The sequence below is a fragment of the Nerophis ophidion genome, linkage group LG03, assembly GCF_033978795.1.
Source record: "Nerophis ophidion isolate RoL-2023_Sa linkage group LG03, RoL_Noph_v1.0, whole genome shotgun sequence".
In the NCBI taxonomy this organism is placed as follows: Eukaryota; Metazoa; Chordata; class Actinopteri; order Syngnathiformes; family Syngnathidae; genus Nerophis; species Nerophis ophidion.
In genome coordinates this window covers 45,608,173-45,619,165 of record NC_084613.1, presented here as the reverse complement: position 1 = coordinate 45,619,165, position 10,993 = coordinate 45,608,173, and the positions used below count along the sequence as shown (strand labels likewise).

General features: G+C 41.7%; 1 protein-coding gene across 1 annotated transcript; it reads right to left on the bottom strand.

Moving 5' to 3' along the window:
- Positions 1–935: 935 nt before the first annotated feature.
- On the bottom strand, positions 936–10,643 carry LOC133548768 (G patch domain-containing protein 2-like). The gene is given in 4 exon segments (XM_061893724.1): positions 936–967; positions 2,618–2,679; positions 10,014–10,085; positions 10,087–10,643. Coding segments are annotated over 4 exon segments (723 nt in total).
- Positions 10,644–10,993: the final 350 nt, after the last annotated feature.

Genomic DNA, 10,993 nt, shown 5'->3' with positions numbered 1-10,993 from the left:
CTCTCACTTACACTCTGTAATGGTGGTCATGAGATTTGTGTCTCAGTCGCTCCACAAAATCTGGCATAGCATTTCCCTCCAAAAAACAAGTCAAATTGTGTATTTTAAAAGTAAAAACATATGAAAACCTAGGAACATCACAAATACACATCTTGATGGAGAACCTCCTACTGTTGGTCCTGAAGTAGGAAGCAGCAGGGCGCGGTGAACATTTTAAACGTGAACAATAGCCTGCATGAAAGGGAAAAGACTAGATTTAGCCATCGAGACAAGTGGTCTCAAACTTGCACCGCACAGGCCCAAGTTAAGTAGTTACTCTTTTTAACTTGCTAATTTAGTGTATTTTGTGGTCTGGGCAGCTAATAATTAAAAATATAATGGCAAACTTGAATTACATGAGAAAAAACACAAACCACAATGACGGTCCAGACATAAATATGAAAACACACATTGGGAAACTCAAAAAGCAACTTCCTGTAAGCAAGCAAAAGTGTCTCTGACCTTTTCTTGAGGAAGTCAACAGTGTCAACATACAGTAAATATGTGTTTACATTTATAATGACTTAAGGCTTGCGATAGCCGAGGATCACTATAGCTGCTGGTAGAAGTAGTTTAGTGCAATTTAGTTCACTTTAGTCACATGGTTAATTCATGATTCTGAAATAAATACTCTGCGCGGCCAGCCACACCCAGACTCTACCTCCAGTGGTCTCCAGGTAAATTTAGCTTGAGACCACTGGTCTATACCAGATCTTTAAAGAAGGACGATATTTGCATCTCTTTTCACCAAGTCTTCCCAAAAAGACAAAATAAAGCACAACCTCCCAGAGACGGCAGAGAGGTAGGAGAGAGTCGGCTGTCATCTTTGGAGTTCTGACTGTCTGTGTCCCAGGTGGGCAACAAGCTGGCCATGATGGATCCTATTGCCAGCCACCCTAAAAGAAGCAGTCGCTCTGCTCATCATCACCTGCAGTACACACGCACAAGGAAAACCATGTTGCTGCTACCAAAGGATTGCTGCTGCTACTGATGTTGCATATATGCGACATCAAACCCCAAACTCTAATATGTTTGATTTATAATTGATATAACTGAGGTAGCGACTTGTCCAGAGTGTACGCCGCCTTCCGCCCGATTGTAGCTGAGATAGGCACCAGCGCACCCCGCGACCCCAAAGGGAATAAGCAGTAGAAAATGGATGGATGGATGGATAACTACCGTAGATTCTGGACTATAAGACGCTACATGTTCCTCTGCTTTGAACCCTGCAGCTTATAAAACGACTAATTTATGGATTTTTCTTCGCTAATGGCCACAATGTTCTGAATCCATCTAATTCAAATAGTTTTTATCAGACACTGAAAAAGTGTGTTATTTTTTGTGCTTTTGCGCCATCTATTGAGACACTTAAAAAGTGTGTTATTTTTTGTGCTATTGCACCATCTTTTGGACAAATTTGCTCATGGCAGGTGCTGCGGGGGGAATATGTACAGTATTTCCTTCTGTGCAGTGCTTACAACCGGAAGTACAAGTGTTGTTTCGTCTTCTTGTCGTCCATAGCATTTCTACTAGTATGGCTTCTTCATTCATCACTACAAGCAACGTTTGTAGATTTTACAATATGAAACAATTCACGCTTACTAAATTGTCCCAAGTGTGATATCTGTAGAAGTGTTTTCATACATATTGGTATGTGCTATCATAATGTAAACAAGTGTCATTAGCATTAGCTCGTAGGCTAACATGTTTACCAGTGTCTGTGTTGGTATTTTAACATATAATTGCATTCCTTCTGCATTGTTATAATTTCAAAAATTAACCAAAACATCACTGTGGAGTGTTTGTCTCGGTTTAGCTACTTGGAGGGCAAGTTTCCGCAGTTTTGTTTGATCAGCTGTTTTACTGCCATGTTACAGACAACGTTTGGAAAAACATTTACAAAATCTTTCTGTGTAAATAACTCATTTCACAATGTATCTGCGGCCTATAGTTAGGTGCAGCTAATATTTGGGGGGAAAAAAATTATTGGAAAATGTAATGGGTGTGACTTATATACAGGTGCATTCTATAGTCCGAGAAAAATAGGGTACTCTTTATTTTGTTCAAAGCACCTTATGATGGGGAAAAACAAAGATTTTTATACAATCCATTTCCCTACTGACTTTTCATTGACTACGTGTTAGGGAAGGTGCTGCGTTTGACCCTGCATGTTTGTAAGTACAACAGCAATGAGTGCATTTGTGAGTTAATTACCCCAATAAGTAGACAGCACTAGTTTAGTCCCAAGACAGGAGGCTCCTCTCGGACCTGTCAGTCAGCAGAGCGAGAACAGGCAGCATGCCTCTCATAGTCAAGGTGTAGTGACAACTGTTAAATCAGAGGCCGACTGGCCCCACCACGGCTAATGAGATTAGCAAAGGCTTCAGCGCTCATTAACACGACATGACAACGTCTTATTAGAGTCGCCTGGTTGGCCAGCAAACAGCCCATTGGAGCAAAACTGCCTTCTTTGGGGCCGGGGGCTTCAGCTGAGCAAAGTTGAGTTCAAATTTGACAGTCTGTCAGTTGATTGGAATGACCCAAATATCAGAAAAGAAGTTAACATTGATGTTAATACCTTGCCTCACTTCATCAATGGTGAAAAGGCCAGGGTCAGCGCTGCAGTTACTGCTGCTTTCACTGCAAAGAGAAGAGCAAAAACATCCCACAGGGACACAGACATGTTTCATCAGTTACATTACAGGACAGTGAATTATTCTTAAATCCCTCATTTTGAGCTGAATGAATTTTTAGGTCAAACAATGGCACGGCAGCTGAAAAGGGAACAATATGAAACAAAAATGTACATTGTGCCCTGCCATGTCAATATTTAATATGAAGCGATCGATAATAAAATTAAAGAAGTAGTCCGCAGCTAGAGGTCGACATAAACGGAAGTGGCACAAAAAGACAGTGTGCCATGTGCTCCCTTTGCTGGGATAGAAAACACAAAGGCACAAGAAGCGCCTCTGATCCGAGCCACCGAGTGACATGCACAATCTAATTGAATATCCTACGCTGTCAGCTCCAATCTAATCGGGCTGCCGTTGTGGAGGATGACAGGAGAGTGAAACTCATTCCCCAGGCCTGCCCCTCCCTCTGTCTGTACCCCCACACATGGAGCGGCTGCTACCACATTACTGCAACTGGCCAACATCTGCTACGTCGCCTGGACCGTCCCGCCGCCGCAGCTTGTCGCCGCAGCTCAGGGCGACCCTGCAACCCATGGTGTCTCTGCCAAACTCACACCTCAGCCAACTTGCTGTGAACTCCAGACACTTCAAGGTCATGGGAAATCTGGTATGCTAGTGATACAGCAAATGGATGGTAAAGGAGCTTGAAGGGCATTTTCTTCCCAAAAGTGCAATTGCACTTCAGGTATTCCTTACTGCACTTGCACGTTGTTTACCATCGCTGACCTTACTACCACCAGAGAATATATGTGCTGATTGCTGCCCACAGCAGCAATACGATCAGAAATCCTTGTGCATCCTCCTGGCCAGATGGCCATGTATCTTCTCCTCGCTTACCAGAAAAAGCAGATGTGAATGGATGCAGGGCTCTTCAGGGGAATCTGGACCATGTCAGGCCTAGCCAAGCAATTCGGGTCTTGCCCAACAACCCATTCCAGAGATGTCTCTAACTGTTCTCATTCATCCAGGTCAGTGTCATCCCAGGGCAATCAATCGATCGTAACAGGACTGTTTGGTTTGTCTTAGAATGTTTCGCAGCTCATCCGAGTAGGCTTCCTCAGTTCATGCTCATAGACTTAGATTGGTCAGATCTAGTCCAGCGGCTGGTGACAGGACACCAAATTTCAAAGCACATAGGCTTAATGAAACCTCCCATCCCCATTAAGTGACTGTTGATCGACCATCCCATCTTCATCCTTTGAGCATCTGGGTAAAAGGTAAAATTGTTATGCAATTTACGGGAGTCTTTCGCACAATCCAGAAAAGGTGGCAAGTCTGAGCATGTGTCTGAAAAGAAAACGTTTCCCAGCGTGCCTTGTTGTCATTAAAATGATCACTTTTCACTGTTTTCATGCATCTATCCATCCATCCATTTTCTACCGCTTATTCCCTTTCGGGGTCGCGGGGGGCGCTGGCGCCTATCTCAGCTACAATCGGGCGGAAGGCGGGGTACACCCTGGACAAGTCGCCACCTCATCGCAGGGCCAACACAGATAGACAGACAACACTCAGACTCACATTCACACTCTAGGGCCAATTTAGTGTTGCCAATCAACCTATCCCCAGGTGCATGTCTTTGGAAGTGGGAGGAAGCCGGAGTACCCGGAGGGAACCCACGCATTCACGGGGAGAACATGCAAACTCCACACAGAAAGATCCAGAGCCTGGATTTGAACCCAGGACTGCAGGACCTTCGTATTGTGAGGCAGACACACTAACCCCTCTTCCACCGTGAAGCCGTGTTTTCATGCATCTGTGATTTGTTATTTTGTACGGACAGGATTTAATGGTTAAAGTGGTGTCGTTTTTTAGTTATGTAAATTCAAATAATTGATACTTTTGTTGGTAATATGACACTTTTAGTAAGAATGGTTAGTACAATGCATTCTAGTAATACCAATGGCCACTGGTTTTATACAGCACTTCACTTTTTCCACATTGCTTTGTTACAGCCTTATTTCAAAATGGAATAATTTAATTCAAATTCAAATTATATGGACAGTACTCCATAATGAAAATGTGAAAAGTGTTTTTTAAAACAATTTAAAATGAATTAAAAATAAAAAAGTTTAAAAAAATCAGCCTCAAGTCTTTTTGAATACTGATGTAACAAGAATGGACCCCCACATAGGCCACCACAGTGTATATGTTTCTTTTACTTTTTATTCATAACTGTATGTAGACGTGTCTGGTTGTATCCGCTGCTTTAATGTCTTTAATGTCCTTTGTGTTCTTTGATGTTTGATGTTTCCGTCTTACACACATGTAAGAGGGATGTGTACTATGGCTATGAGTTGTTGTTGTTTTTTTCCCTTGGCCTCAGTCTGGACCCCTCTCCAGGGCCCAGTCTTAGACCGATGTTTTTATTTTATTTGATCTTATTTTAATCTTCTGTTTTTTTCTCCCATCCCCCCACTTGTTTACCTGTATCTCACCTTTTTTGTAAGGGCCCTGGAAGCCGGCAGACCCGTCAGCGATCCTGTTCTGTCTCCCTGTAATGTTTTGTCTGAGCTTAAATGGGATTGTGCTGAACATTGTAATTTTCCTGAAGGAACTCTCTTGAAGGAATAAATAAAGTACTATCTAATCTAATCTAATCTAATCTATCTATCTCTGGGCAGTTTCGCCTATTCATTTTTCCAGCACCTCTCAGGTTTGATAAAGAGTGTTGGTTTTCATCAATGATGTCTCTGTACATTAATGCATTCATCTTTCTCTCTATCCTGACTAGTCTCCCAGTTCCTGTTGCTAAAAAACATCCCGGCAACATGACGCTGCCACCACCATGCTTCACTGGAGGGCTGGTATTGGCCTGCTGATGGGTGGTGCCTGGTTTCCTCCAAACATGACGCCTGGCATTCACGCCAAAGAGTTCAATCTTTGTCTCATCAGACCAACTTTTTAAACAAGAAATGGCTTCCATCTGGCCACTATATCATACAGGCTTAATTGGTGGATTGCTGCAGAGATGGTTGTGCTTCTGGAAAGTTCTCTTCTCTCAACAGAGGAATGCTGTAGCTCTGACAGTGCTCATCTGGGTCTTGGTCACCTCTCTGACTAGACCAAGATGAATGCAGAAATGTACAGAGACATCCAGGATGAAAGCCAACACTGCTCATCCAACGTGATGGAACTTGAGAGGTGCTGCAAAGAGGAATGGGTGAAACTGCGCAAAACTTATAACATTGTATTCCAAAACACTTGAGGCTGTATTTAGTGCCCGAGGTGCATCAACAAAGTATTGAACAAGGTTGTGAATACTAATACACATGTGACATTTGTTTTATAGTTTTTTTACATTAAATAAAATGTTTCAATAATAAAAATAAAAATTTCAAATTGTCATAATGGGGTATTGTGTATAGAATTTGAGGACAAAAATGAATGTATTCAATTTTGGAAACTCCTCTTCATCAATTGTAACCTTTAAAACGGGCACATAATAAGTATTTATCCATATTAAAAAGCGTAATGTGACGTCACCTAAAGGGCCACATGAGATTGCCTCTATCTAGTGCCGACTCATTGATTACATGAGTAATTCACGCTCGCAGCAATTTCCATAGGCCGCAAAAGAAAGACCTTAACTCTTGTTTGTTGACCTTTGTTATAAATGGGACTGACATTTATAGATAACTTGGGCTTCATTTTATAGCGAAGTCAAAAGATATCACAAATCCTGTGCTGTACCCACTGTTGCGGATTATACCGGATATACACACATGTGTCTTCATTAGCTATGAAAGTCCACAAAGAAATAATGGCAAGGGCAAAGAAGAAAATACATCCCAGTGTTTTGGTGCTGAATTTAACCCCCCATGGCCCTATTGTCTCGGTACAAGGCAAAGAAGTGAAGCAAAACACAGTATCCAGATGAGCACTAATCATTAGGATATAATCCCCAGCTCCTGGGAGAGGCCGACCAGTTTGCACAGAGATTACAGGCTAGCCACCATTTATTGAGCTGGGCTCATTTTGCTGAGGAATAAAGTGGAGACACAGACGGAAGGGAACACAACGCTGATAACAATGGATCTATGGGCTCTTCAAACAAGCCATGGAAACCCAAATCCATGCGCCCTTCTATGGGTGTCTGATTATAAGGTTATCCGTCTTTCCCTGAGCTGCAGTAATTGGATTAGACTCAGAGATTTATGAAAATTAACTTGGGCAAATGGCACGCAGCTTTTCCTAAAACTCCTTGCGGAGTTTCAAAACACAAATTACCCAGCGAGAGCGAGAATGGGCGAGCAAAGCTGCATTGTTGTGCTCCTTCCTGGTGGCAGGATGGAAGCCACCACCAGCGTCATGTGGCGTCTAACCCACAGGTGAGGCCTACTCGCAGAGCCAGCCGGGGTGCCAGGTGGCCCCATGGCCCAGCAGGCTGAACGCGCTCTAATGAAGGAGCCCAAATGCCAACATCTGCTTCCCTTGCACTTGGGTGGCTGAAGGCTCCGGCTCAGTATGTGACCTTGAACAGAAGCACGTTTCAAGAGAGCACACAACAAAGGTTAATGGAATGAACGCAGACCAACGAAATCCAAGTGCTTGAAAAGACATCTTCACAATGGCATCAGATGGAGCGTACGCAGCAGGATTATAAATACTGCTGTTGTACCACTGTCAACCCCTCATCGCTTCCAGCGTTCTTCCAAATCGTTCACCTCCGCGTGGACATACCAATTAGGACTGCTCGCCCTCACGTCAGTGTGGCAGTCTACTGAGCAGCAATCAAGCGCTTTGGCGTAGTATAAGTGAGAAATGATTGGCAGCTCGCGATGGTGTTCCCATTTATTTCTTCTCCGGAGCTGTTTTCTGTCAGGACAGCTATTGATTTTTCCATAAAGTAAGAAAACAAGTACCGTTTAGGGGCTAGGGAGGTCAGCACAAACTAAACCACAAGATGTAAAGCCCTGTGCCTTGTCCCATTACTGCTTACCACAAAACACTCTTAAAATGTTATAGATGATAATGATGTTATCAAACAAAAGCTATGCACGGTAACATTTAAGAATGTATTTTTTTTCATCATATACTGTTTTTTCCAACTAATAATTCCATGGTAGTTTAAAAACATGAATACTAGTACTGTCAACAGTAATCATTTAATAATTAATATTATCATTATTATTTAATTAATCCATCATCATTACTAATCAAATAAAAAAAAATAAGAGAATTTTATACAGCACAAAATGACTCAAAATGCCTAAAACGTCTCTGGAAGCTGTAATGTATTTCAAACATTATGGGCCTGATTTACTAAAGGTTTGCATGTACTAAAACATGTAAAAATGTCATAGTACACACAAACCTGATCTAAGCTGGATTGCACCCCTAAGTGAGCAGAATAAGGCATGCAATCTATTTTTTGTCTCCGTTTTCATTAATATGCAAAATATATGATGATCATCAAAAGGCCCACAATACTGGGAGGAGATGATGCAAATATGATTATTTAACACATGCACCATGATTTATCAACACTGAACACCATTTTGCAAGCCCTATTTAGCATTTTATAAAGCACGTGTGGGAAGAACCTGCAAACTGACGGTTCCACACATGGATCGGTGCTCGTGCTGCACCCAGACCGGACTTTAGATAAAACTGTTCGTAAGTGTTGAGTAAATAAATTATTCACATTCAAATGAAATATTTGTAAAATGTTTTTGCATGACAGTTCGCCAATGTAATTGCATTTCTGTCTAAATTGTGGGGTGTTTTTTAGGTAAATTTAAATCATGAAAGCAGGTAATTTACTGTGAATAATCCTAGTGTGTGAATGTGAGTGTGACTGTTGTCTATCAGTGTTGGCCCGAATGCAGCTGGGATAGGCTCCAGCACGCACGAACAGTTGATTGATAAAACATTAATCAACTGGTCCCCTGTGATTAATCTGATTAAAACCATTATCAATCAACAGCACTAATTAATAGGGGTGTCCCGATACAACTTTTTATTTTACGATACAATACCGATATTGGAGCCTTGGGTATTGGCCCATACCGACTACAGTAATCCGATATTAACATGAATCATACATACTTTCGTTTTGTAGTGTTGAATGTTAGAAAAGGCTTGATCAAGTGAAATTTCTCAGAAAACAATGGCAGGTATTAAAAACTGTAACTTTGGGACAAACTTACTGTCTTTAAATTTTAAATGGGTGGTAATTTATTGTTTCCGACACACAGTGGTTACATCAATTCATTAAGTCAAGTTCGAGTCATGACGCAGTAAATTGAATGATCCAGACATGTCTGTGGGTGGATACTTTCTGCCTTGAAACCTTTTGTTACTATGTAACTAAATCTGTTTGCTAATTGCTTATATTGACAAATTGTCTTTAGACTGCAATATTTTACAACTAAGGAAAGTTATGTATGTCTCGCTTGTGTGTTATTGTGTGCTTAGCTGTTGTGTAGCTGCTAGCTCCTGGTAACCAGTAGCCTACCATGATTACCTTTTGCAAATGACTTCACTAAAATACAAAATATTGGATAGTGACACCCCTCCTAATTTGTACATTAAAATGATCTGCATTGGATAAACATTTACATCTTTATAGTAGCAATTAAAAACAGGCTGTTAGGTGTGGATTGATAATGTTACAAGAAAGTTGACTCTCTTGTTGGAACATGTACATCACTGCTGCCATTTGGCTTGACTAAACAGGAGGCATACGACAGAGTGCATCCTGGGCCTCTGGCACAGGCACAGCTTTAATTACGCAACCTGCAAAAGGACTTCATTTCAAAACAAATCAATAGCTACCAAGTCACATATTTATTTGTGACAATATTTCTGGAAAGGAAATAATGAGATGGCAGATGCCTGGAGGCATCACTACCAAAGATCTCTCCCTGGTGATCCTTTCTGCCGAAGGAGACGAGGATAAAGAGACTCCTTCATTCATTTTTAATGTCAACTCAATACTTTAGAATGAAACGGCATGATTGTGATGCATTTTTTGAGGGGATTTAGTTAAGGACAGGGTGAATATTGACAAGTGACTGGATGCTATATGGACTCACCTTGTTTAAGTGCTTATTTCTTACTTTAGTGCTCATGTTTGTTTTGCTTCCTTGCTAACTTTGCATTTAACAGCCAAGAGTGTATTTTGTGCTGATTACTTATTTTTAAACACCTAGTGTATAGTCTCCAATCTCATGTGTGGAATTTTATGTTTAACACATACAAATACAAAAAGGTTAAGAACAAGTTATTATAAAGTATTTTTACAATGCAACATAGCTTTGTGAGTTTAATAATTCTTACCCATCAGACATTTTCTCCTCTGCAGCATCTTGATGTTCCAGCGTGTTCTCTCTATTCCAGCACTGCTTTCTCATCAACCTTCCTGTCTTGTCTGATCCAAGCGCTGGAGCTTTTCTTCAATCTTGAGAGACGCTGTATCCTAGACGACCTGGGCCTCAGTTTCCTTTCTATAGCAGAAACATTTAGCTTTTGCTGCAATCTGACTCGAACATTTGGGGTCACACGCTTAATCTTACTCTTCCTCTTGAGTGGTCGTCCTAGATTATTTTCAGATAAAGAGTCTGACTCAGGCCAGAAGGGCTGCCTGGTCCTGATCGGGCGGATCACTCGGGAGTGCCACTGGTTATCAGAGTTGCTGCAGTTGGACGCCGACGTTGCCAAAGTAGGCTGAGAGTTCCGCCAGGAGTTTGGAGATGTTACGTCTAAACTGGACTCTGATGCTTCGATCAAATGGCGTCATTCTTCAGGACGGTCCGAGGATTTGCAACGAAGCTTGCGGCCTCTTTGACGGCGAACCTGCCACCGCTGATGAAGTGGGCTCTGAACTATTTCTTCCCTCAGCTTCCCGAGCTTACTTTGTTCCAAGGTGTGCTCCAGGGCAGACACCAGGTCCTGCACCTGCTCATCCATTACGACACTGAAATCACACAATTTTTCCATGTCAGAAAAACTAAAAGTGCACATTATCACCTTCGAAATCACCCCACTTGTATCTAACGCACTTTCCCTCCACTGAAAGTATTCTTTGAGAAAGTTGCAGGACGGCGTGTGGCTGCTTCATCATCACAACATGCCTACACTCCTACACAAGTTTCCAACAGTTCCTGTCCCACAAGACTATTGCAATTTTAGGGCAATCTCCCTCTGTGACACACAATATCAATATATTTAACCTTACAATATCATAATTGATGTGTGAGCCTGGGGAACACGCTTTATCAGTATCATGCTTCAAACCCAAATTTGAAAACGATCATTAA